A 25,103-nucleotide genomic window follows, 5' to 3' on the forward strand; every position below is an offset into this window, starting at 1 on the left:
AAAAGGTTTACTTTGCACCTCAGCTGGTCTAATGTACTACTGTGGCAATGCAAACTTCATTGCCCCTGGCTTTTACATCAAGAAACCTACAACACACAGTTTTGTCACTATGCTGCAGTAAGGAAATACCTTTTGAAATATAAAAAGTAAAAATCAAGGGAGCAACTCCATGCTATTGATCATTATTTATGATAGGAAATAGATACAGCAGAATGCATGAGGTTTCTAGATAGTGTTTACAGACTTCTAAAGAAGGTATCAAAGACAGTCCTTGCAAGTATGTTAAAATAATGGTGCAAATGTACAATTCGTTGCTATGATGAGATAAAAGAAGCTGATTTTCCCCCCATTTTGATTTTGAATGTCTACAATGGTTGCTGGACTTCTTGTAGGGAGTCCTGTCTGCTTTTTAGGGAATACGCCATCTTTAATAAATGGTAATATTTGTAAATGAATTAATTTTGAGGTAGTGTTTGACAGATGCAGTAACTAAGGCTGTTCTTCCTATTTAATGTATTCCAGAATACTTGGCATGGAAGCTGGGGAGTGTTGAAATATGTGAATCATATGTTCTTGGCAATGTGTATACAATATCCTGTTGAAGAGAATACAGAATCTGTTTCAGTGGGGAGCTTTGCACCTAAAATTTAGTTAATATAACTCCAGATTTTAAATAGGGAATCTCTTTTTCCTGTATCATTGTGTGCCTGCTCATGGGTGAAAAAGAGCCTGTTTATTTTTTTTCTGATGGTTTCTTTTCTGTCTTGTTTTTAAAAACAGAAAGTCAACAGAGAGGGATGAAATGTAGTTGATTCTTCTTTATAGGTAAATACACAGAAATGTATTCGATACAGACTTTTACATCTGCCTCATTTATCAGCCTGTGACATTTTTCCCTATTTGGGAATTTCTGTTAGCTCACTGTGAGCTCTTAAAATGAGTTTTGACAGCACAACAGCCTTTCATTATAGACCTTGACAGGATACTTTTGAAGTGCTGTGCCTGGTGAGTTAACAGCTGTAATTTTCATTACCAGTGCAAGAGGAGTTTTTCATTTCCATATGTTATGCTGAAAAATGCAAGCCTGTCTGTTTTAGTTGTCTTGACTTCAGAGGTTTTACTCCAGATTTACTGTTGTAACTGCAAACAGAAGCATGTGACGCTTAAGTTTTTTAGCAGAGCTGCTTGCTGAAATGAGCTATGTGTTGTGTTAAAACTCTTTTCCTTCTTCAAAGAGACACTCCTAAGCAGATGGTGGTACAGAAGCCGGCATCTGGGCTGGGGTGTCCCTGGGGTCATTCAGTCTCTGCTGAAGTTGAAATTCCCTTGTGCTGCAGCAGCTCTGCTTCAAAGACTTTTGACCCCTGTGGCTGGGATTCCTCCCACCTAACTTTAAGAAATGAACTGATGCATCTGAATTACAAGCTCTAGAATTTTCTGTCCACTGAAGAGACACAGAGAGAGACCTTTGCATGCTCATTCTGGTCTTATGTGGTGTAAATTTCCTTCCAGTGATAGCTATGTTTACTGCCAGCACTGAAGGAGCCTTCAGTGTCTCTCCTAAATAAGCTAACCACACAAAATGTCTCTTCCTTTGTTCCTTAATATTTTTGGAAGAATAATTTTTTTACTTTCTAGATGAATAGCAATATGTGCTGTAATTACATAATTATTAAACTGAAATGAGATTAAATCTGTGATTTTTCTACTGAAAAACAGAAAAACCTCACCTCATGAGATCTTCAGTCTAACTTACTTTTTTACCACATAGGACATGAAGCTAAAGCTTATGAAAAGAAGTGCAAGGTTTTCTTATGCCCTGCTCTTTCATTTTTGGAAAATTCATTGCCAAAAAGTGATGAAGTCAGAAAAATATTAACCCCCAAAACAAACCCCATAAAATTTCTAATGAACTATGAAAAGAAAAAATAGAGGATGATATTTCTCCTGACAAGTTCAGGAATATCTCAGATCTTTATGTCAAATGCTTTTGAAATTATAGTATCTTCAAGCATATTTTGGATACTTAATAAAGAATCATTATTTTCTTCATAGCTGCCTTTGAACAGTCCTTCTGGGAATTATGAATTACTGGTGGAAGGCCATGCTGATGGACGGCGCATCTTCTCTAACCGTACCAGTTTGATGTACTTGTCAAAGAGCATCTCCGTATTCATCCAGACTGATAAATCTATTTATAAACCAGGACAAGAAGTGATGTTTCGGATTGTCACTGTCTTTCCTGATCTCAGACCTTATAAAACATCTCTGAATATATATATCCGTGTAAGTACCCACAGAAATCTCATTATACAGTGGAATTTGTCATATGTTTCAACTTTATGTTACAAATAAAGTTCAGATGTATTGCTGCCTAAATCTTGCTAGCAAGACCACCCATGTTTAACACGCAGCCTGACTTTGCTCCTAGGACCCCCGGAAGAAATTGATCCAGCAGTGGTTGATGGAGGAAGGTGATTTGGGTGTAGTTTCCAAAAAATTTCAGTTATCAATGAACCCTCCATTAGGAGACTGGTCCATAGAGGCGGAAGTGAATGTGAGTATAACATTGCCAAATTACAGATTTCATTTCTTACGGTAGCTGTGAATAAAATTGTGTTTATTTGGTGAAGCAAACCCAGAAATAAACAGGGACCATGAGATGAAGTGATCCTTCTCTCACGACAAACCCAAGATACTATGCAAACCTCACAAGATTTTCAGTAGCATATGGTTTTGTAAGAAAAGATATAAAAAAAATTGCATATTTTATCCTAAGGTCTGTGTTTTGATTCTAAAATGCAAATGTTATTTAAAAAGTGAGTGGTTTTAATATAAAGAAAAGATATTGTGGAGGTTTGTTTTTTTTTAAGTGAAATGTTCTCATGTTTATTTTATAAGCAAATACACAGAAATTCATTATGTTCTGCTGTGCAGCCAGTCACTGTCTCAAGGGATGTGGAATCAAAGACTATTTACAAATCTCTGTCTAGTTTTGGGGGTGTTTCAGCAATACAGAATGACTGAGGAGTTACTGAGCTAAAAATGACTATGCAAAATGAAAAGGTTAAATAGTAAAGCAGAACTGTTGCATAACAAAACTGGTATGATCTAGTTTGCATGTTGCCATTGATAATAGTTTTATCAGTACAATCCTTTAAGCTGCATACTCCTCATAAACCGTGGAATATGTTGCAAAAATAGCTGTTCAAAAGTCTGTGTCAGGTTTATTCAGCTTGCCTTAACTGCCTGTAATTTGGGAACTGCATTTCCGACCTGGCTTGCGGTGGCCATTTAGCAAGTACAAACAGGACTGCTTAATGTTCTCTGAGCGAGATGATGGGGTAGAAAGTAGAGAACTCATGTGATCATGTATTACTGTGGGAGTAATGTTTACCAGTACCAGTTATATGCTTGATAGATTTCTATAGGCTGAGGTAGGTGAGGGTGGTGCTCAAGTGAGTGTCTAGACTGGATTTTTGAACAGGTTCTCATATGGGTGTGGAATCTTTACTTTTGTCTTTGATGGGAAATATGTTTTAAATTGTTCCTGCCCTTGTCCCTGTGCTCAGCGCTCCTTCCCATCCTGTGCTGCTATTCAATAGCTTCTCAGTCATGCTGAGGCAGCTGTAGCAAGGCTGAGCTTTAAAGTGTGCCGGGGAAGTGACCCAAATTGAAAAGCAGCTCTGTTTTTCTTTGCCTAACCTAGTTGACTGTTCTGGTTTGCAGCAGAGCCCCATTCACAGCTGCACAGGTGCTTTTCAGGAGGTGGGCTCAGACATGGAATAAAGTCTGGTGTCAGCAATGGACTCCTTCAACAGCTCACTTGCCAGGCGAAAAAGTGTTTGTGAAATTTTGCTTGGGCTTTCTGCGAAGTCTTGAGTAATCCTGAAATCAGGAGGACACTGCAGCCACTGTTTTCAGGTTCTTAATATGAGTGCCACTTTCTCTTGAAACAAAACCAAAAATAAAACAAAAAAAAAAGTAATTGTAAAATTGAAAGAAAAATGCCTCATAGACTCATCTGTGCTAATAGAATAGGTGTGGGAAAACAGAAAAGTGAAATCTTAGTAGGCTGTAGTTGATAATATTATAAATTTTAGCCATTTAGTACTACTACAGAAGGTTAATGAGCCTTTAAAATATGACAGGGAATGTCTCTCAAGTCACAAGTAATAAGGAGAAAGTAAATAGGGAGCAGTTTTTTCACTCTCTCTTCAAGCTGGAGTGTGCCACATGAAGGAGATAAACAGCAATTCCAAAGTAACTAAAACAGCATAACGAACTGTACTGTTGGGTGTCGTGAATACTGAAAACTCACATGGGATCAAGAAATGTCTGGACAAATTCATGGAAGTCACTCCACTAAGAGCTGTTAATTAGAAAGCCCTGAGGCTTGAGCTGACACAGTGCCACTGCTGGCTAGTGCAGTTCTCTAGGTGTTGAACCTTAACTGCTGCCAAAAGCTGGACATTGGCCTTCCTGTTCGACCTGCTGGGGTACAACCTTTCTTAGGCTGTCTTTATTATATTTTCATCTCATTTCCCTATGACTAAATTTTTAAAACTTAGAGTTTTAGCATAGACTGTTTCGGGTTGTTAATAGAGCTCTAGATGCTTCAGTGGCATGAAGAGTATCCGGGGCATGGATAGCTCTCATTATTCTTGGATATGCATGCAATCCTGCGTGAAGATGCTTTCCTGTGAAGGTGGTGACGTACTGGCATAGGTTGCACAGAGAAGTTACATCTGCTTCATTCCTGGCAGTGTTCAGGGCAGGGTTGGATGCGGCTTTGAGCAGCCTGGTCTAGTGGAAGGTGTCCTCACTCATAGCCAGGGAGTTGGAACTGGATGATCTTTAAGGTCCCTTCCAACCGAAACCATTCTATGATTCTATGACATCTTTCTCTGTTCACCATAGTTTCAGGAGACAATGGAAGGTGAAAACAAAGAAAATGTTGTAGGTTTTGAGGTCCAGGAAAACCTGGCTATTCTTACAATGCTTATCCTGTGGGAATGAAACATCAACCCCAAGCCCCACACATAGAAACTTATGTTGTTTACTTTCAGATTCCTTCTCCTCCACCTGCTTTGCTTTAGTTTTCAAATTCTGTGTTGAATATAATGACAAGGCAATATGCATTATTTCTGTAGCATGTGCCTACATAGCATTTTACATTGGATAGAGCTATCATATGCAGAGTATATTAGATAACTATTGCAATATTCACATATTACACTAGGTCTGTCTAGTGGGTGCCTCACAGACTATTATTTTTCTGGTAGCATGTCATACTATTGGATTAACGAAACCTGCAAGAATCCTTTTGGAATAAAGGAAAAGAAATTTTCTAGTGGGAAGCTGGTTTTGGTTCTTTTGCTTAGAAGCAAGCTTATGCTGTGAAACACAAGGTCATATGGGATGGGAGTCACTTTGAGGTTTAAGATGTGGATATCTCTATGTAGGTGCTGGGGCAGAGATTTAGTTGGTTTTCAGTGAAGGCTACTGAGTGACCTGGATCACTCCAAGTGGGTATTCCCAGCTTTTGCTTGTATATATTCCGTGCGTTTCTGCAGTTGATCTGCTGTATAAGGGAGGTACAGTTTTTTATGTGTCGTATATCAAGTTGAATAGGTTCACAAATCCTTTCCTGATGACAGAGGTCACTGAGAACTTGGAATGCTTAGTATATGTCTGGCATTTTTAATAGATATGCCTACCTATACTTAGTACTGCTAGCCCTGGATCTACACAGCATCCAGTGGAGCTTATGGATTTGCTCTGGGCTTTAGGAATCTATTCAGATGGAAAACCCAGGCTGATCTCTGCATGACTTAGCCATCCTGGTGCCATGACCTGAGCTTTCTGGTTAGTCAGCTGTCCAGCTTTTTTATCTCAGGTTTTCCTCTTGTCTTTAAAGAGTGCTATTAAGTCAGTAAATAACATTACACTTCAGTGGTTACAGATCAGTTCCCAAGTGTACTGAGTTTGGATTCCTGGAAGTACTGCCTCTGAATCCTGTTTCAAATCACGTTCTGGCTGCTTGCTGCTGTTAAACATCCTGTAGTACTCTTTAATAAGAGTTCAGGTGTTAGTACAGCTGTTCCAGGAAAACTCAAGACAGAGTAATTACAGTCTGGTTCCCAAGTCTCCACCTTGTATTTTAGTTGGGTATCTTATATTTCCTGGAGCCTGTTGCTGAAAGGCTTTTAGTTGCTGAGTTTTAGTAGTAGTCATCTCCAACCAGAAGTTGTTTCTAGTTGTAAGGCATTTCATAATCTAATTTACAGCAAGTTTTATTTGGAAATTTATGGTCAAATATTGAAGAGTAGTAATGTTTCAGGTGCAACAAGGGTTTTCTAAAATATTTCTGAAGAGTATTATATTTTTTTAAGCTTCAGCTATAAAGCATCTTTGAAAGTCAGCTAGGGTTGATTATATACTTTACATTTGAATTTTTTAACTTTTGAGTTTTCATGTATGTTACAGTGTATCCCCATTGAATTCTGTTATGTTTTACTGCTACAACAGCTACAGATTTCATATTTGATCCATTGAGCTTGAATTATAGGTATCATTACTTAAAATGAGAGTCACCATCCTTCAAAATGAGGTTTTACTGTAGGTGAAACCTTTGGAATTGGCTGTGTATTCAGTAGTTTGCAAATGAGCACTGATACTTAATTAGGATCTAATAATACCGAATGCTAGTGACATTGGCAGGACTCTGCTTAGTTTCTGGAGACTGCACTAGTGGATTTGAGCAAAAGTTTAGGAATTCATACATAATTCAGGGTTTATTTCCTGCATGTGAAAATAAAGCATGAAAATGACCGTGGAATGCTTCTATTAATTCTGTCTAGATAAAAATCTGTTCTATTTAGCTGCAAAGCAGAAGTGGAAGAGTGTTTTTGAGATGGGCCGTGAGATGGCGGTGTAGCCACGGGAATACAGCCGGTGCCAGCACTGTGCTGCTTCAAGGGCAAAGCCTTGAGACTACACCCAGTGTCTTTCCTGATGCTGTAACTTGTGACATGTGTAAATGTCAGAACCAAATAAGAAAATGGGCATAGACCAGATTAATTTCCGGGACTTGCAATTGCCAAAGAAGAAGAAATAATTATGGGGAACAATTCCTGGGATCTCACTACTTGGATTAGACCTAGATGACTTAAAACAAGACTGGTTTGTCACAGCAAAGCAAAATCTGGGCAGTAATTTTCAGTGATTCCCAGATGTCAGGATCCAAAGCATCTAAAGCCCAACTGCAGAAAGCTCCATCATCCTTTTAATCTCAGAATGTTTGTATAGATCTCTTTTTGGCCCTGTTTTCTTAATGATTATCAATGTTTCAATGATTCTAATACTCTGGGCAATGGGCACAGAATGTAATAGCTGTTTTGCATTTTAAGAAATGCTGATTTAGAGCAAAATGCTAATAGTCTGGAAGGGTGAGTGTGTTTAGAAGCAGGAGAAGGCATAAAGACAAAAGAATAAAGCACTTCTGGAAACATGGAATAAGCATGCTGTTCTTTTCCTTTCTTAAAGAAAATCTCTCTTGGTTTGTGTATATAACTAACTGTGCAGATCATAATGCTCACAACACAAAATGCTACAGCACTGACATCCAGTTTACAGTCAGATTACTTTTTTGCTTTTCTGAAAAGCCACCACTGCTGGAAACTGGTTCAAGAACTTCCATTCCAAAATATTTGAACAACATTTGCCAGAAAGGCAGCCTTGCCCTGGGGAACTAAAATGATATGGAGCAGTTGAAGTGCTATTACTTGTCCTGTTCCAAACCAGTTTGGCTGGAAAGTGTGTGTTAGTGGGAAGTCTGGCTTGATGTTCAGATTATCAAGATGACCTGATAGGTTCCTTTTCCTGCACTATGTGGCATGGCTTGCTTTCTAAAAGAAAGTTGTCATTTTAGAGAAGGTGCAGCCAAGAGTGCTAGTCTCATTTTAAACTCTGTTTTCTACTGCTTACAGTTCTCCTAGATGATGATGATGATTATTATTTTTACTTCTGAGGTAATGTGAGACAAAATTTAGTTTTCCTGGGAGTTGTTTTTTCATCCTGCCAGCTGGACTAATGTTCTGTTCATGGTTTGCTTAATGTCAGGGGTGACATATATATGCTTAACACTGTAAATAAAAGATGTAGAGACAGACATGAGATAAATTCACTATAGGTTATTTTCTTAAGATACCTGTTCGGAAGATTACCTGATGGTAATCTGATTGTAGACCACATGTCAGTGCAGTAGCATTTTGTGTTGTAAGGGTTATGATCTGCACAGATGTTGTGGGAATAGAAGATTCTGCCTATACCTTTAAAAATGTAGGAATATAAATTATGACAATTATACTGCTGATTAGTGACTTACTAATAAAGTTTGTAGCAATCTGATTTTTATTTTCATAGAAGTCTTTTGTAGGAAAAGTGTAAACATAGCAGTATAAGGGGCTTTGAGATGCCTAATTTGCAAAGTCATTGATAAGAGACATCAGTTATAACTGCTTCCACATTGGATCCTGGTTCTAGGGTTTTTCATGCAGGACTTCTTAGCTTATCCTTTATTGCTACAAACACTCATTCCCATCTGACATAATCTTGCTGATACCTGCAGTTGGTTATCTGTGTTAAGTCTCTTGCCCCACATTTCAGACCATGTTGACTAACATACTCCAACACATTTGATAACTTGTAGTAATGTCACTGGTCTCAGGAATAATCAAAGTAATCAGACTTCTGAACTACACATGAACATAACCTCATATGCAATTGAGCAGAAGCTCAATATTAATGTTTCAAAATAACTGCTTTTTAGTGACAGACTGTTGTCTTTATCTTTCCCTTATTTCTCAGAAGACTCTTACGTGAAGAGGAAAACAAGGCTTTCAGAGGAGCCTCTCCCTTCCTGTCCTTTGGAAAGTGGAGACTCCTTTGGTTTCTCAGCCCATTCTTTCAGCCCAGCTGAGCTCACATTTTCCTCTGGAAAATCATTGCTCCAGTGTAATCCCTATGTCGATCCCTGCTGAGATGCAGAGGTCCAGTTCTAGGCATGTTGGTAAATCACCTCATATATTTCTCTGCTGATGGCAGCTTTTGTGATAATGCTGTAAAAAAGTCATTGAGCAAGGGTTGTACATCTGCTGACAAATGACCTACATGCTTCGTCAGAATCATAGAAGCATAGACTCATAGAATCATTTAGGTTGGAAAAGACCTTTAAGATCATTGAGTCCAACCATTAACCCGGCACTGCCAAGTCCACCACTGAACTGTGTCCTTAGGCATCACATCTACACATCTTTTAACTTCAACCACTTCCCATGGCAGCCTGTTCCAGTGTGTGATAACCTTTTGATGAAGAATCTTTTCCTAATACCAGATTTAAACCTCCCCTGGCACAACTTGAATTACTTGCATTTTAGCAAAGAAGAACAATTGAGTAAGACATTAAAAAGCAAAATTTATGTGGCTGTCTACCATGACTATTTTGTCAGCTGTCATTGTATCGAAGAGCAAAAATAGCTGCTGAGTTTTTAATGTTCAGAGAGTGGAAAAAAACCCTTAAAATTAATTTACTAAGTATGTGCCATATACATTGCCTCATGTACCACATCTCAAAGACATGCCAGAATATGCTTTTAGATACCCTCCTGAGGAAAATCAGGAAGTAAGTGAAAAAATTAGGAAAATAAGAAAATATAAGAGAGCACAAGTAAAAATATATTGTATAGTTGTTTATTTCTTCCAGTGATTTTTAACTAACAAAACCCGAGATGAGATGATACAACCCTTTGAGTAAGTGAAGAACCTTGTGATTATGCATGTTTTTAAATCATCTATATAGACAAAAGCTTCACTTTTGTAGAGATACTTGAATTCATTTTACATTAGCTAGTAAAGATATTGCTGGTAAGTTGGTCATGATTCATCATGGTGACTGATGCCAGGGAACTTTATGCTAGCTAGCTTGGATATGTGGGGATTTTTATACATGCGTAGGTGTCTGCAGATAAGAAGCTCTACGAGCTCTTTGTTATATGTACTTATAATGTGCCATGTGAGCTTCTGTGTCCTTCTGTGGTGCAAATACATTTTACTGGTTCCTGCAGCAGCTTCGTAATGGGAGTTGAATGGTTGAACCATGATAAAAATCACATCATATCAGAAACTGTAATTTAACTTAAATATGGGTGGGATTTGGCCTAGAATGATCTAGATGCCAATGCTGCTCTAACCACAATTATTTTCTCATGTGATTTTTTTTTTCAATAGGGTCAAGTTCATTATCAAAGTTTTAAAGTGATGGAATATGGTAAGTATTAAGGTCATTTAGTAGTAACTAAAGTCGGTAGTTGCTTCTCCATTGGAGTAGCATCCCTTGGCTAGCGTGAACCCCAGAAAGTTTTATTTCCAAATCTATTGCTTCTCTGAGACTGACTCTATGTCCTGGGAAAAATGCCATCTTATCAGATGCCCTGTTTATCTGTGGTAGCCTTAATGATTTGCTTCTGTAGTGTCTTGATGCCATGCAATCTTTATTATACTCATCTCAACTCTATGAGATGAGGTCATTGTCCCTGAGCAAATAAATGTATATTTTAATCTATCTATCTATCTGTCTATCTATCTATCTATCTATCTATCTATCTATATGTTACAATTATAGTTTTTACTGCAGAGTTTTGCTGTGCTGAGACTGAACTGAAACTGTTTTTAGAGGAGCCTGAATGCAATCCAAACTGCATTGTATTTGTTTTATTTCCCACCTGGGCCTGGTGTTAAATGACTTTGTTATGCAGTACCCTCTATGACTTTCTGTAGCTGCTATAAGGGTACACACGAGGTAAAAGAAAGGGTGGCCATGAGGGGAGATCATGAGGGGAAAGAAGGAGCAGCCATGAGGGGAGAGTGTGAGGGGAAAGAAGGGGCAGCCATGAGGGGAGAGTGTTAGGCCATGAGGGGAGATCATGATGGGGAAGAAGGGGCAGCCATGAGGTGAGATTGTGAGGGAAGAGGAAGGGTGGCCCTGAGGGGAGATCATGAGGGGAAAGAAGGGGCAGTCATGAAGGAAAATCAGGAGGGGAAAGAAGGGCTGGCCATAGGGGGAGATCATGAGGGGAAAGAAGGGACAGCCATGAGGTGAGATCATGAGGGAAGAGGAAGGGAGGCCCTGAGGGGAGATCAAGAGGGGAAAGAAGGGGCAGCCATGAAGGAAGATCATGATGGGAAAGAAGGGCTGGCCGTGAGGAGAGGTCGTGAGGGAAGAGGAAGGGAGGCCCTGAGGGGAGATCAGGAGGGGAAAGAAGGGGCAGCCATGAAGGAAGATCATGATGGGAAAGAAGGGCTGGCCATGAGGAGAGATTGTGAGGGGAAAGAGGGGTCAGCCATGAGAGGAGATCATGATGGGGAAGAAGGGACGGCCATGAGGGAAGATCATGAGGGGAAAGAAGAGATGGCTTTGAGGGGAGATTATGAGGGGAGAGGAAGGGTGGCCATGAGGGGAGATCATGAAGGGAAAGTAGGGGGGATGGCCATGATGGATAAGGGGCTGTTGTGAGGGGGAGGAAGGGCAGCCATGAGGGAAGATTGTGAAGAAAAAGAAGTGGCAGCCATAAGGGAAGACTGTGGGAGGAAACAAAGGGTGGCCATGAGGGAAGATTGTGAGGGGAAAGGAGGCGCAGTCATTAGGGGAGATCATGATGGGAGGGGAGAGACAGCCATAAAGGGAGATCAAGAGGGAAGAGCAAGGGTGGCGATGGGATGTGAAGGGTCACCATAAGGGTTAAGAGGCAATCTTGAAGGGAGAGCAGGGGCAGCCATGGGGGGTAAGGGTGGCAGCTATACAGTGTGGGCCCCTGTGGGGGTCAGATGAGGGGTGCCTGTGAGTGGAGATCATGAGGGGCAGCTATAGTGGGAGACCTTGAGGGGAGATAATTTTGCCCTTAGTGACATTGTTTAGTGGTGGGCTTGGCAATTCTGGGGTAATGGTTGAACTTGGTGATCTTAAAGGTCTTCACCAGCCTAGTTGTTTCTGTGATTCTGTTTTCCAGGATCATGCAGGCAAAGTATCTGTGTAATGTCTGATTATGAAGCTTGCTGATGATTCTATAAAGGTCGAATAAGTGAAAAGTTTTCTATTTCAATCTTACAAGCTTGTGTGCAGACTGCTCTTATGATTCTTGTTGTTTTTTCCAACAAAAAGTCTTAATCTGGGGCATGTACAGGGTTCGGTTAAAAAATTATCTTGCCCTATATTCCTTAGGAAACTGTAGAAAGCTTTATCATATAATACGTTCCACCCTTATTAGTTAAAAAAAAAAGGAAAAATTTATTATTTCTTGTGTGAATTTAATGCTTTCTGTCTTTTCTATTTTATTTTTTTTAGTTTTACCAAAATTTGATGTGATAATAACAACACCATTATATTATTCCTTGAGAGAGGAAGACGTAACTGGTGTTGTCACTGCAAAGTAAGTAAATTATTAATACTATTTGTCACTTTCACTCTTAGGGAAATTATTGTGGGTCTCTAAGTGTCAAATGAAAACTTATATTTAGAATGTTAAAAAAAATGCCTTCTAGTAAAAATTAGCTGCCCACCAAAAGGAGCATGACCAGCAGGTTGAAGGAGGTGATCCTGCCCCTCTACTCTGCTCTCCTGAGACCTCACTTGGAGTATTGTGTGCAGTTCTGGTGTCCTCAACATAAAAAGGACATGGAACTGTTAGAACAAGTCCAGAGGAGGGCCACGAGGATGATCAGGGGACTGGAGCACCTCCCATATGAAGACAGGCTGAGAAAGTTGGGGCTGTTCAGCTTGGAGAAGAGAAGCTGCATGGAGACCTCACAGCAGCCTTCCAGTATCTGAAGGGGGTCTATAAAGACACTGGTGAGAGTCTCTTCATTAGGGACTGTAGTGATAGGACAAGGGGTAATGGGTTGAAACTTAAACAGCAGAGGTTTAGACTGGATCTAAGGAAGAAATTCTTTACTGTGAGGGTGGTGAGGTACTGGAATGGGTTGCCCAGGGAGGTAGTGAACACTCCATCCCTGGCAGTGTTCAAGACCAGGTTGGATGAAGCCTTGGGTGATATTGTTTAGTGTGAGGTGTCCCTGCCCATGGCAGGGGGGTTGGAACTAGATGATCTTAAGGTCCTTTCTAACCCTGTTCTACGATTATGTGATTCTATGATTCTATTTCCAGTTTCTGGATTTTGTTATTACAGTGTTAGATTTTCAGTCTTCTAGTTAGGTTTTTTAGACTGGCAAAGATATTTCTAAGCTATGGCAAAGACATTTTTAGTTACCTTCCTCAGAAAATTTCTTGAATCCTTGTTTAAAATGTATAATTTGTGGTATTTTTTTTTTTTCTACCTTATGGCTATTGACGGACTAGAATGATTTCTGGGTCCATGTTCCCTCCTCCTTATCTGTCTGAATATGATAATGTCATTGTTTCTGTTATGTACGACTTGGAAAAAGTTATTAAAAAGAAATATTGCTGCTTACTGACTGCAGGTTGTTAATGGCATTGGAAGAAGTGAATATGGTACAGTTTTCAAGTTTGTCACACCTGAAAATTATGTTTGCCACGTAACAAAGCCATGATTTCTTTGGACTGTGATTAGTAAATAATTTGTATACAAATGTGTTGTATCTTTTGTGTTAGCAGCATTTGGGAAGCAAAACACTTGCACTTCCCACATCCCATTTTAACTATACTGCATATTAGTTATGATGCCACATGTGTGTTCTATTCAGTAACTTGCTTCCAGCTTAACTTAATGTAATTAGCTTTCTTACATTGTACAGCCCATAATAATAGGTATATAGAGCTTGTGTGAAGGAAAGAGCAGCACTGTGTATCTTCAGGTTTTGGGTTTCTGACTTTAGTGTAAATAAACTGACCTGAGTATTGAAAAGTCAATGTTTCAAATTACAGATATGTTCTAGCCATGTTTGAGGCCATGGGGAAATATTGTAGTAGAATCTTTTGCCTTGAAAGCTCTGCAGAAGACCAAGCCCAGGAGTTGAAGTGTTTTTTGACTGATGTCTTTCAGGTATATGTATGGAAAGCCAGTAAAGGGAACTGTAACAGTCACTTGCCTTTCTGTGTCTTACTGGACAAACAAGAGAAATATAACAACAACAGTGGAGGTGAGTGTTCTGGTAGCAGTTTGTAGCTTTGTAGACTTTAAGCCTGTGTCTTGTTTTGTAGGTTTTAATGTTTCTGGGACCATCCTTGAGCGCTGAATTCAACTGGCATGGTCTATGGTGTGACTTGCGTTGAGAGTGTTAAACTCTTTAATTTCCGGAATAAAATGTCTGCATTCAGACTGCTTGTTGAGAATGATACTTGGCCACTGTTGTTTCTTGGACTGTGCCTGAAGATTATTTTGGAGAGTGCTAGTTGGCCCAGGTAGAAAAACTTTCCAAGAGACACTGTAGCAGCATAGGTGAGAGAGGACCTGTGCTGAGGAATGCTCCCCAACCCTGTGTGTGCTCAGCCCTGTGTTACAAGGCCAGAGGAGACCACCTCAGTTGTCTAGGTGGAACTCTAGCATGATAGAGACCAAAGCATTTTACATACTAATTGCCTAGTTAATACATTGGAAGTATGGTACTATTTGTAACCTGGAGCATGAAATTTAAAAAGGCATGCAGTTTGGATGTGAAGACTTAAAAGTGGTGAATTCATGGCATCCTTTTACAAAATCAGGAATTTTGTTTTTGAGCTGTGGACTATGTTTAGAACAGGTTCAATTTCTGCTAAATGGTGTGTCTGTTGTTTTCTGTTAGCTGACTTAAGCAGCTGGCTGACTTCAGGGTCTTCAGCAGCACTTAGCCTACAGAAACTGAGCTCAGAGATACTGGATAGGGTAAAGCCCTCTCCTCAGGCAGACGCCTGTTAATTGTATTTTTGATACTGTTCACTGTATATTTTGACACTGTTCTCACCATGTAGAAGTGGGTAATTCTGTGTAGTAGATAAAAAAACCCACAACCAAAACTAACTTTCTCCATAAGGCACTGTTGACTCAAAACTAATGAACTCCTACTGGATTTAATAAAAATGCTTTCTGAAAACAAAAGGTCAGTGTTCTTAAGTTTCTGGTGCTGGCACTCCAGAAATTGTATGTGGGGAGAGCTACAGGACTTAACCAGAAATAAGCTGTTGCAGGTGGAAAGGTATCCTTGGGTTTGCTGGATCAACATTTTTGTTTTTTTTCTCTATGTTGCAGATAAATGGATCTGTGAATGTAACCTGTAACAAGCTTATGCTGCAAAGCTTGAACACTGATCGGTCATGGCACCAAGGCGACACTGATTACACAGACCCAATAGAAATTATTGCAGTGGTCACTGAGTCACTCACAGGTGTGTGTCTGTGTGATGTCTTCTGAGAGAAATCCAGAGTAGGTGCTGGGAGAGCTTACCACTATGTGGAAGGCTTGGAGCGCTAGAGAAGTGTCATGTGCTGATGGCAGTATGAACCATAGACATGCAAATACACTATCTGAAAAAAATTATTATCTCAGCTGTTGCTTGCTTAGATATTAAATAGTTTAACCAGCTGTTACCTTGGTTGAATACAGTTCTACGCTAAATCATTTATTAAATAACCAAGAAATATGCTCAGATGGGTCCTTAAAGTCAATGTCTGATCCCTTTGATGAGAAAATCAGGCATAAAGAATTGCTAGCATTGGCCTGAGTCTTAAACACTGAAGTTTAATCATAAACTTAACTTTTTTTGTTTCTAAACCACATGAGTAGAAAAAGTTCTCTGGCCCCATTTTGTTCACTGTCTACCCTCTTCTAGACTGGCTGATTTGCAAACAGCCTTTTTGTGAGTTTGTGGTCCACTGCCCATTGCATATTAGAAAAAAAATAGTTTGTAAAAATTTCTGCCTGTCCCAGAAACTAGGTTTCATTACACGGTTTCTGTAGAAACCCTAGCAAGATGAAGTTGGCTGATCTGGGATTTGTAAGTTCCTTCCTTGTGTCATTCTGACGTAGGCTGTGTCGAATAAAGCACTATGTGGTATGGCTTATTTGGCGTTTTGAAGATAGTACCAGTATGTACATTACCTTTGTACTAATCCTTAGCTGTAAGGACGAAGAACAGTAAGAGTGGAAATGGTTAAAAAATGTGAGAGAGTTATTTAAAAATCAGGGACGGTGACCAGTATTGCTGCTAAAGGAATACGTATGTTAAAAGCATGTTGTCTAAACACATAAAATTATTCAACAGGAATCTCCCATAATTCAAGTGCCATCATATTTCCAAAGCAAAGTGACTATTTTATTGAATTTATGGACTACTCTAGAGTTATAAAGCCTTCTCTGAACTTCATAGCTACTGTAAGTTCTTTCATTTTATTATGATATGTACATAAGCAAATGTAACTTCTTTATTTTTGTTTAGATGACAAAGTTTGCCTTGGACTTTCACGTATAATTTACAGATTTGTTTTAAAATTACCTCTTTTTTGTTACACATGTTGGCAAATACTAAACTTAGAGGCATTTGCTCTAGAAAAGGATAAGGAGGCAGGGAATGCTGTAGTGTTTGCAGGATGTATTTGAGTGTATTAGTCATTGTACTGGTGGAGAAATCTTTTCACTTTCTAGCTGATCTGTTCGCCATTATGTGACTGTGCTTTAGAACAATAGAGTAGTTATTGAGTCCAAACCCTCTTAATTATATTTATATTTTTGTGTGTATATACACGCACACGCAAATATATACTCTATAAAGGGCATATATATAATTAAGCAGCTCTCAAGTGAAAATGTCTTTTCTGTCCTGTCTTTCTCATATCAGCTGCAGTCCTCTCACAGAAGTTTCATGTTTTTCATGCTGTCCATAGTCTGCATTCAGTATTCCTACATTTAGCAGAGGTTGTGTATTGCATTACTGCATTTCACTTGAAAAGAGGAATCGACTTTACAATTCTTGAACCTTTCCTATATGGAAACAAGCCTTAAATGTCAATGAAATAGGCTGTATATACACTTTTGTAGTAGATTGGCTCAAGCTATAGCTGTGTGCTAGCCTGATCATTTGGGTTTTCGCCCTGTTAATTTTCTTTGCCAGCATCCTAGCTTGACTCCATCTCTGACCTGCTTCTTCTTCTTCTTCCAAAGATGATCTGAGTGAGTGGTAATTGAGGCATTCAGCAATGCTTGCAGCTGGCAGAGAGGAAGGTATCAGTTATGCTCCCAGAGGAATGTGAAAGAATAACTGTTGATAGTTATTATCTCCACTAGTAAATAGAGACCTGCATATGCTGTACAGAGAAAGGATAGGAAAATAATGTCAGAGGAAGAGGGGTAATGAAATGACAGACCTTTTTACTGAAAAACTGAAACGTTAGGTGCTTTTAATTGTAGAAGTTGAAATTTCAGACTGTGTAATGCAGAAAGAGAATGGATTTACCATGGATGAGAATCTGGAGTTGATTGGGCTTGAATATGATGATAAAACTTGATGCAAGTTAATCGATTGATGGATAATAGAGTGAACTCAGTTGCATCTGTTTTGCTTCTACTCTTTTTTGACTCCTTGGAGTTACGAATAATTTTGTTCTTGGCTATCTTGCCTACCTGCAGTGTTTGCAAGGGATTAAAAATAAAGTTACTGATGTGTGAGAAATCTGAGGATGCCCTTGGCTTTTTGATGTTTTATGAGTGCAAATACAGTGTTATATGTTGTATGTTTACATTTTAGCTTCACCCTGTTTGATGGATATTTTCTTTGGTTTTTAGCTAAAGGTGACACGATCTGATAGCAACCAGCTGACAGCTGAAGAGAGGCAGAATCTTGTTGTAATCACTACACAACAGTCAGACCTGCTTTTTCACCACTCTTCACTTTCACACCTTGAGAACGAGGCAACAGAGGAGAGAAATCTGACAGTCCGTGTGCTGAATTACACACTGCCAGAAAATGGAATAATTGATGTTGAGTTTCCAATCCTGCCTGATACAAAAACTCTGAGAGTTCAGGTAATGCTTTGTAATATGTTGCTTTGGAGCTGTGGCACACCAAGTTGAGCAGGCTGAGATCAATGATACGTTGTTCCTGCCCTCTGCATCAGCTGATATGTCACCTAGTATTACTTTCCTTACCTCATATTCATGTTAGAGCTGGAAAGAAAGTGACAGATCCCATCTAAATGTGATCGAATTGCACCAAGATACCAAGGGAAAAAACCCAAAAGAGAGACGTAAAGGAAGCAGTAAAGTGATCCTGTACTGCCATTAAAGTTGCCATACTCTTGTAAACAGTACCATATATGTGAACATCACATTGATTTTGCTATTTTGTTAAAGAGATTTGTTTTGCATTGTCTCTCAGGCAGAGTTCCTCAACAGTAGGACTGACATAGGTGTTTATGATGTGTTCAGCTCACCCAGCCAGACTTATCTCCAGGTTAAAACAAAAAGCCAGGATATAAAGGTACAGTCTGAGACAAAAGTTGCCAAGTTAATAACCTGTTCAAGTTACTCATCATGCTTCCATGCTCATCTCTGTGAATTGTATGCTTTTCCTAGGCTGGGAAACCTTTTGAGCTGAGCATTTCAAGCAACAAGCCAGTGAGAGAGTTCCACTATCTGGTAAGTTACTGGTTTTACATATGAGGACAATCCAAGATGACTTTTACCAACTTGACAAATACTGCAGTGAGTGGGATGTGATTGGAAGTTAGAGAGATTCAGATTTTTTTATTGTGCTTTGTGAAAGAGGTGGCCCAAAAACTTGCTTTCCATTGGAATAGACCTTTTTGAAAGAGACCTTCATTTTGCTACTTAGCAGAAAGGCCCCTGGCACTATAGGGAGGTGCCTTCTGGGAGAAGCATGTCTCTGATTTGGTTGTTAGATTGTCTCTGCTTGCAGATGTGTAACACAAGGCACAGATGCAAGAGCAATGCTGTGCAGAGTACAGGAATGGGATGAAGTGATGTGAGAAGGGTCAGGGATATCTCAGGAGCAGCCCAAGCTGGGGTTTGTCAACAGGTCCTGCAGGTTCAGGTAGAAGCTGTACACAAGTTCAGGACTGTCAGGGCTGAACCCTCAGGCACAAGGTGAGGAGAAGACCTGCCTCTGAGAAAACATGGTCGTTGGCAGGGTAGCATTGTTAAAAACGGAACTTCTTAGGAAGCATTTTAAAATACAAGGCTTGAGTAATGGCTTGTTCAATGGCTCAGCTGCTGTGTTGCATTTTACAGCTTATGTGTTGAAGATTTTATTATATATACCATCATGGTCTCCCATCCTGTCCTTAACACATGCCTGTCTTGCGCACAGTCTTTACCATAATGGTCCTGAAAACTACAGTTCTTTTTCTTCCAGAGACTTTTAATAGTAAACTGAATAAGGAAAACAGTATGACAGTATAAAATGTGGGCATTCAAGTGTGTTTTCTAAAACAGAAACACTCTAGAAAACTTAAAAAGAATCAGGTCCACGCAGTCAAGGACGGGGAACTACCCTTCATAACTCTGTCTTCATTAGTAAGTGGAATGGCCCAGTAGGAACAGATTTAGAGTGAAAAAAGTTGAAAAAAAGTTGAAAAAAAGTGAAAAAACTTCAGGTGTTTTGAGGTACCTTCAGACTAGCGGTAAGCCAACGAATGCAACTGGAACATGTTAGTAGGCCCTTGTTCACACTTTCCATGGTGCAAAGTGTGCTAATTATGAGTGTTTGTGAGATTTTCTTTCAGTGTCTTCCTGATCCAAATTCAAGTGCTATTATAGGTAACCCACATGACTCAGTCCTATTACTGTTGTATTATGTTCCCATAGCATATATTATGCTGTGCACTGGTTGTAGTTCCTGTCCATGGTGATACAGAAATTAAAGCACAGATAAAAGCTATTTCTAATACTTAAGTATTACATTACTAGCCTGTTCCATACCCAGTCTCACAGAACTGGTCAACAGTTTAATAAAAATTACAGCTATATGCTGCTTCTTTTAACAGCTATTTGCAGAAGGAATCGCTGAGTTTACTATGTATTGAAATATCAACAGATTGCATTTTTAATTTTTTCCTTTAAGGTATTATCTAAGGAACAAATTATGTCTTTTGGCACAAAGACTACAAAAGCATTCACTTTAACAGCAGAAAATTCCTGGGCTCCTTTGGCATGTATACTTGTCTTCTATGTTGATGATCTTGGAGTGGTTGTAAATGATGCGCTCACTGTCCCCATTCAGCCTGTTTTGGATGACAAGGTAACTATATTGAACTTGAGTCTGAGACCATGTTTTTATCTATGTATTGCATGGTAAACAGTATTTTAGATCATAGGTTTGTAAATGTAAAAACTTCCTCATAGAGGATCTAATCTGAGGTTTGTGTAAATCCTTGGAAAGACTTCTGATAATGCCAGTGCAGTTAAGGTCCAGCTGTTGCATATATGAAAGAAATTTCTACTATCCTTATGTTTTCCACATAAACAGATGCACAACATCTCCTTTTAATTTTAATAGTTTGGTCAGTTACTGAGCCCTCGGTTGCTCTGGCAAATATAGTGGAAAGGTACTTATAAGTCCTCTAAATGTGGAACTATGAACACTGATGAAGACTTTGTTTTCTAGCCAGGCAGTGGTCACATTGTGTATGGTATGTCATAAGTGGATGTGACCAGCGTTTGCGTTTTATATGACTGTGTACTTTAACTCAAAAGTGCATGAAGAAGAGTGGGCAAACTACTACTGCAGCAATGAATTGATTTTTCCAGCTTATGTATCAGGGTGAGATATGGTTCTTTGTGCAAATAGAAGACTCACTGTGACATTTTACAGGTGAGACCACCCAAAGGATCTTCATGGGTTCAGGTTCTTCCTCCCCCATGGAAACTTTAATGCTTCTAACCCGACATTGGTAGGGCGGCTGTTTATCTTACTCCTGCATGAAAAATTTATCCATTCGCTTCATGATTTATCCAAACTCAGGTTATGAGCATTGTTATCACAGGATAAGGAAGTGTAAAGGTAGGATGGTGAGAGAGCTGCAGGCACACCTTTGTTGATTATGGTTATTATGTACCACTGATTGAAGAATCTGCTCAAACAGAAAACAAATAAGATCATTTACTTGAAACTTGGGAGATTCAGGGTAGATACAGGAAGGTATTGCTAATGTGGAAGGCATAACAATTTGGTTCAGTCTTCTGCAAACAAAATGAAATCTTTCCCCTGATTGCAGTGTCCACAGATAAGATTGCATTACGTTTTTAGCAATGAGGTAAAGTTTGATCTGATGCCAGTTTGTTTAAATGTAGTTTTTGGATGAAAAACATAATCCTAGTGTATATACAGAGAGGATGAACAGTTGAGACAATAAATTGTGAGAATTTAATATTGACCTAATGCCGCGGCCAGGTGGAGGGGAGAAAACACCGATACGATGTAGGTTCACAAAATGCTCCGTTTATTGATTACAAGGCTGCTCTTAATATACTGTCTTACACGCAATCACGCATTACTTGATTGGCTGCTTCACTTTGCCCGCGAGAGGTACACGCTCCACTTTGCCTCTCCTGATTGGTTTCACACCTTCGCTTCAGCTTAGCGTTACATCATGCTTCTGGCATCTTGTTATTGCGCTCCTGTTTTGTTGACCTTGACGCTTCCTCTTCCAGCCTGGGGTCAGAGGTTCACTTTCTCACAGCTTGCTGCAAGCCTGTTAAAGCGCCCATGCTCGACCCCCAACAACCTTACTGTATTTTCTATATTTCACCAAATAGAGAAAAAATGTAAGATAAGGAAAACTACTTTCTCAAAGGCTTTCCAATTTTGAGCTTTCTCCATTTTGCCATTTAGACACTAGCCACTGAAATTAACTCAGGACTGTGGAAAGCTACTTTCTCTGTAATTTGTAGCCTTGCCAAGCATTTAATTTCTGCAAACGAGTTGGTAAAATCAAATATACAGAGCTGCAGTGCCACAGTTTACCTAGAAACAATTTTTTTCTGTGTGAATCAGTCTGATGACCATTTACAGTGAAGCACATGGAGTTAATCCCATTTATGTTGTCAACAGTAATGTGTTTGCTGTTGCTCTGTGATTTTCATACTGAATGTGATTGGAAGATACCACTACACAGATTTATCAGAGGAAAGGTATGATGGGGCTGTAGATTCAGACATCTGAATTCATGTATTCACATGTAGAGTCAGGATTTGGTTGCTTAAGCACAGACATCTAGTGTCTTCCAAGAGGCCACTGGGTATTCAAGGTGTCATCATGGGATGAATGGGTATTTCAAAGGTCCTATGGTAGACCTGTCCCTTTCTGGAATGGGAGCTGAGGGTCAGACAGTGTGCTGTGGGACACCCCAAGTGGTTCCGGGTGCTTTGAGGTGACTGAGTCTCATTTCTATATCTGAGTTAGGTGTCTGAACTCAGTTTACAGAAAATCAGTTGCCCCAAAAGAGAGTGTGGTTTTAAGTGACTCTTCCTGGACTCCTGAAGCCTGTTCCAGAAGGAAAAGTTATGTGTTGTTGTCTGGCAGCACCACTGGACATGTCTTGGATACCTTTGAACATCTCAAATGGCACAAAGTGCCAGTGTTTATGTAACTGAATCCCAGCCACAGCCAGTATTGTCAGTGGAGCCTGTAGGACTGTTTTTTTGACCACCACTTGGATTTTCTGCTTTATGGTGAGCCAAAGTGCTCTCTAGCCTTCATTATTTCTTTTAACTGTGTGATAGGAGCTTAAAAACTGAACTGAAATGTGGACAGCTAAATGTAAGTGTGGAGTTGAATTCCACCTAGCGTTCATAGTAGGGGTGTTTTGATGAAGGAAAAGAGTAAAACTGTTTATTTCAAACAGAAATTCTGCATTGTCATCTGGTGTAGTGGAGATGGGGTGTATTAGAAACACTTTAAGTAGATCACTCTTCCTCTCTTCAGTACCCTGGGGAAGGTTGGTGCTGTATTACCCTATTTGTTTCCTTCTTCATTGCCCATGCACTTATTATTTATACCCTTTTCTGTATTGATTTCACTGTGGAACACTTGTAATCTTTGAGAGATGAGTAAACCTTCCCAAGTAATCTTTCCCTAAAGACGTTCCATGCAGTGTTGTGCATTGATAAACTGCAGATGTGTTTATTTTACTGTCCTCAACTATAGAAGCTGGTGTATCCTTGTGCCTGAAGAAATTGCTGCTTGTATTCTAAAAGCTGGTTGAAATGACAGTGGATCCTTATGCTGACTTCCCACCAGTCCAAAGAACTGATGTGTTAAGAGAGCAAGAGAGCAAAATGAATGTTGGAGTATTTTCCCAAAGGCCCTAGGAAAATCAAATCCTGAGTCTTAATTATAGCAAATTAAGCTAAGAAAATGCTTCCTCAGAGTTGTTAGTGGCTGTAAATATCAGTGTATAATTTAAACCAGTGCTGTTTTTTACCTTTTTCTAGATTAAAATCTCTTGGAGCAAGGATAAGGTCAAGCCATCTGAGAAAGTCTCCCTTAAAATCAGTACAACAGAACCAGGATCAGTTATTGGACTTGCAGTTGTTGATAAAAGTACAAAGCTTCTAGGAGAAGCTAGTGACATAACAGAAGATTCTGTAAGTGAATGAGAGAAAAGGTTTTCATTGTTGTGTGTTTGAAAGATGTATGTTATGGAAAAGTTTCAGTTTATGTTCTGAATGACTAAAAATTTTTGAGCAGGATTTTTAGCAAGTATTTTTTACTTTTGCAAGTAGTTTATCAACACAAATGGAAAAGACAGTAAGGCATACAAAGTGATAGCCCCAGAATTTCTAATTCTAATTAATACTTGATTGTTCTTATGTTGAGAAACTGCTCTGTTAACACTTGGCAGTTTCTTCATTCAGGAAAGACAAAAAAGCCAGAAAAAACCCCTCCCTAACAGTTTGTTCTTTGTGCTCTTTAAAATTAGCAATATAAAATAAAGAAATAATTTTATTTTTTTAAGAATAAATTACTCATCTTTTTGAATTCCCTTTATTTGCAGAAGCTCTAGTACATCAACAATTTGGGAGAGCTTGCAATATGCGTCATTTCTAAAGTGCTCAAATGACATGACCTAAGTGCCATAGAATGTCAGTGGGCTGTAGGCTTGTATTTTAGGCTATATAGTCTTGGTCATTCTTCCATTGATCATGAAACCTTTGCAGGCAAATCGCCTTCATCCTGTTGCAGATTCCTTTCTATTTACCAAGGAGAGCTAATCAAGCTGCTGCTTAAGGCATAGCTCTATGAATTAGCAGCTACAACAGTGAAAGTTCTGAAAAATGTGAGTTTGCATTCACTCTTTGGATGAGTTTGGTTTTTTTTGTCTTAGGTGTTCCATGAGCTCAATTTATACAGCACAGTGCAATACTTCCCCCTGGTCAGAGGTTCTTTTGGTGTCTTTCAGGTAATTTTTAATTTATTCCTTTTTTTAATTCTAAGCTGGGGTGTTTTACTGCTTAGTGATTTGCAAATCGCTTCTTAGAAGTAAATGCCCTTTTTAAAGTTTGAGATTGTAGACAATATACTGTTTTCATGGCTTATACGAGTTTTAAATTGAGAAATTTATCAATATATAAATAATCTGAATGCAAAGAAATATGTTTATACTTTTATAAATATGTATTGCTTTGTGCTTGATATTGCCTTCCCTTTGAAAAATTTTCAGTTATTAAACACAATACTCAGATGATCTCAGTTTTGTTGGTTCCTTGCTTTAGTTCTGTAATTGCTTTATGACTTTATTTTCTTAAAAAGAAATAAAAAAAAAGAAAATAGATAAGCACTGCTGATGTCCTGAATATCCTGTATTGAGATATGCCGTATAAATTTTATCCAGAAATGCAGCCTTTGGGTATCAACTGATGCAATTCTTGAGGAGGATAAGGAGCATTTTCTTTGTAAGTAATAAAAATAAATTAGCCAAATTTAATTTACTGAGTGGGGAAGGAGGTCTGTTGGTTAGAGCCCCTATCAGGTCTTCTTGCAGTACCGTATGCAGGCTGCATCCAGCCTTGCAAACTAGTACAATTTCCAAGGCTCAAGACGTACAAAGTGCATGTGACTACTGTTTTAAAAGTTTACTT

At 39.1% G+C, this 25,103-nt stretch overlaps 1 protein-coding gene across 1 annotated transcript in view; it reads left to right on the plus strand.

The window, feature by feature from the left end:
• CD109 (CD109 molecule) overlaps positions 1-25,103 on the plus strand; it is an 86,845-nt gene that overhangs the window by 24,088 nt on the left and 37,654 nt on the right. Inside the window, exons 4-17 of the mRNA XM_005153164.3 lie at positions 2,056-2,286; positions 2,432-2,557; positions 10,291-10,330; positions 12,404-12,488; positions 14,079-14,175; positions 15,261-15,396; positions 16,273-16,382; positions 17,790-18,029; positions 18,382-18,483; positions 18,579-18,641; positions 20,086-20,262; positions 23,457-23,609; positions 24,350-24,424; positions 24,857-24,917. Of these exons, the coding sequence (XP_005153221.2) occupies positions 2,056-2,286; positions 2,432-2,557; positions 10,291-10,330; positions 12,404-12,488; positions 14,079-14,175; positions 15,261-15,396; positions 16,273-16,382; positions 17,790-18,029; positions 18,382-18,483; positions 18,579-18,641; positions 20,086-20,262; positions 23,457-23,609; positions 24,350-24,424; positions 24,857-24,917 (1,696 nt within the window). The remainder of the gene's footprint in view (positions 1-2,055; positions 2,287-2,431; positions 2,558-10,290; positions 10,331-12,403; positions 12,489-14,078; positions 14,176-15,260; positions 15,397-16,272; positions 16,383-17,789; positions 18,030-18,381; positions 18,484-18,578; positions 18,642-20,085; positions 20,263-23,456; positions 23,610-24,349; positions 24,425-24,856; positions 24,918-25,103) is intronic.

This window comes from Melopsittacus undulatus, chromosome 3 (assembly GCF_012275295.1).
Source record: "Melopsittacus undulatus isolate bMelUnd1 chromosome 3, bMelUnd1.mat.Z, whole genome shotgun sequence".
Classification (NCBI taxonomy): domain Eukaryota; kingdom Metazoa; phylum Chordata; class Aves; order Psittaciformes; family Psittaculidae; genus Melopsittacus; species Melopsittacus undulatus.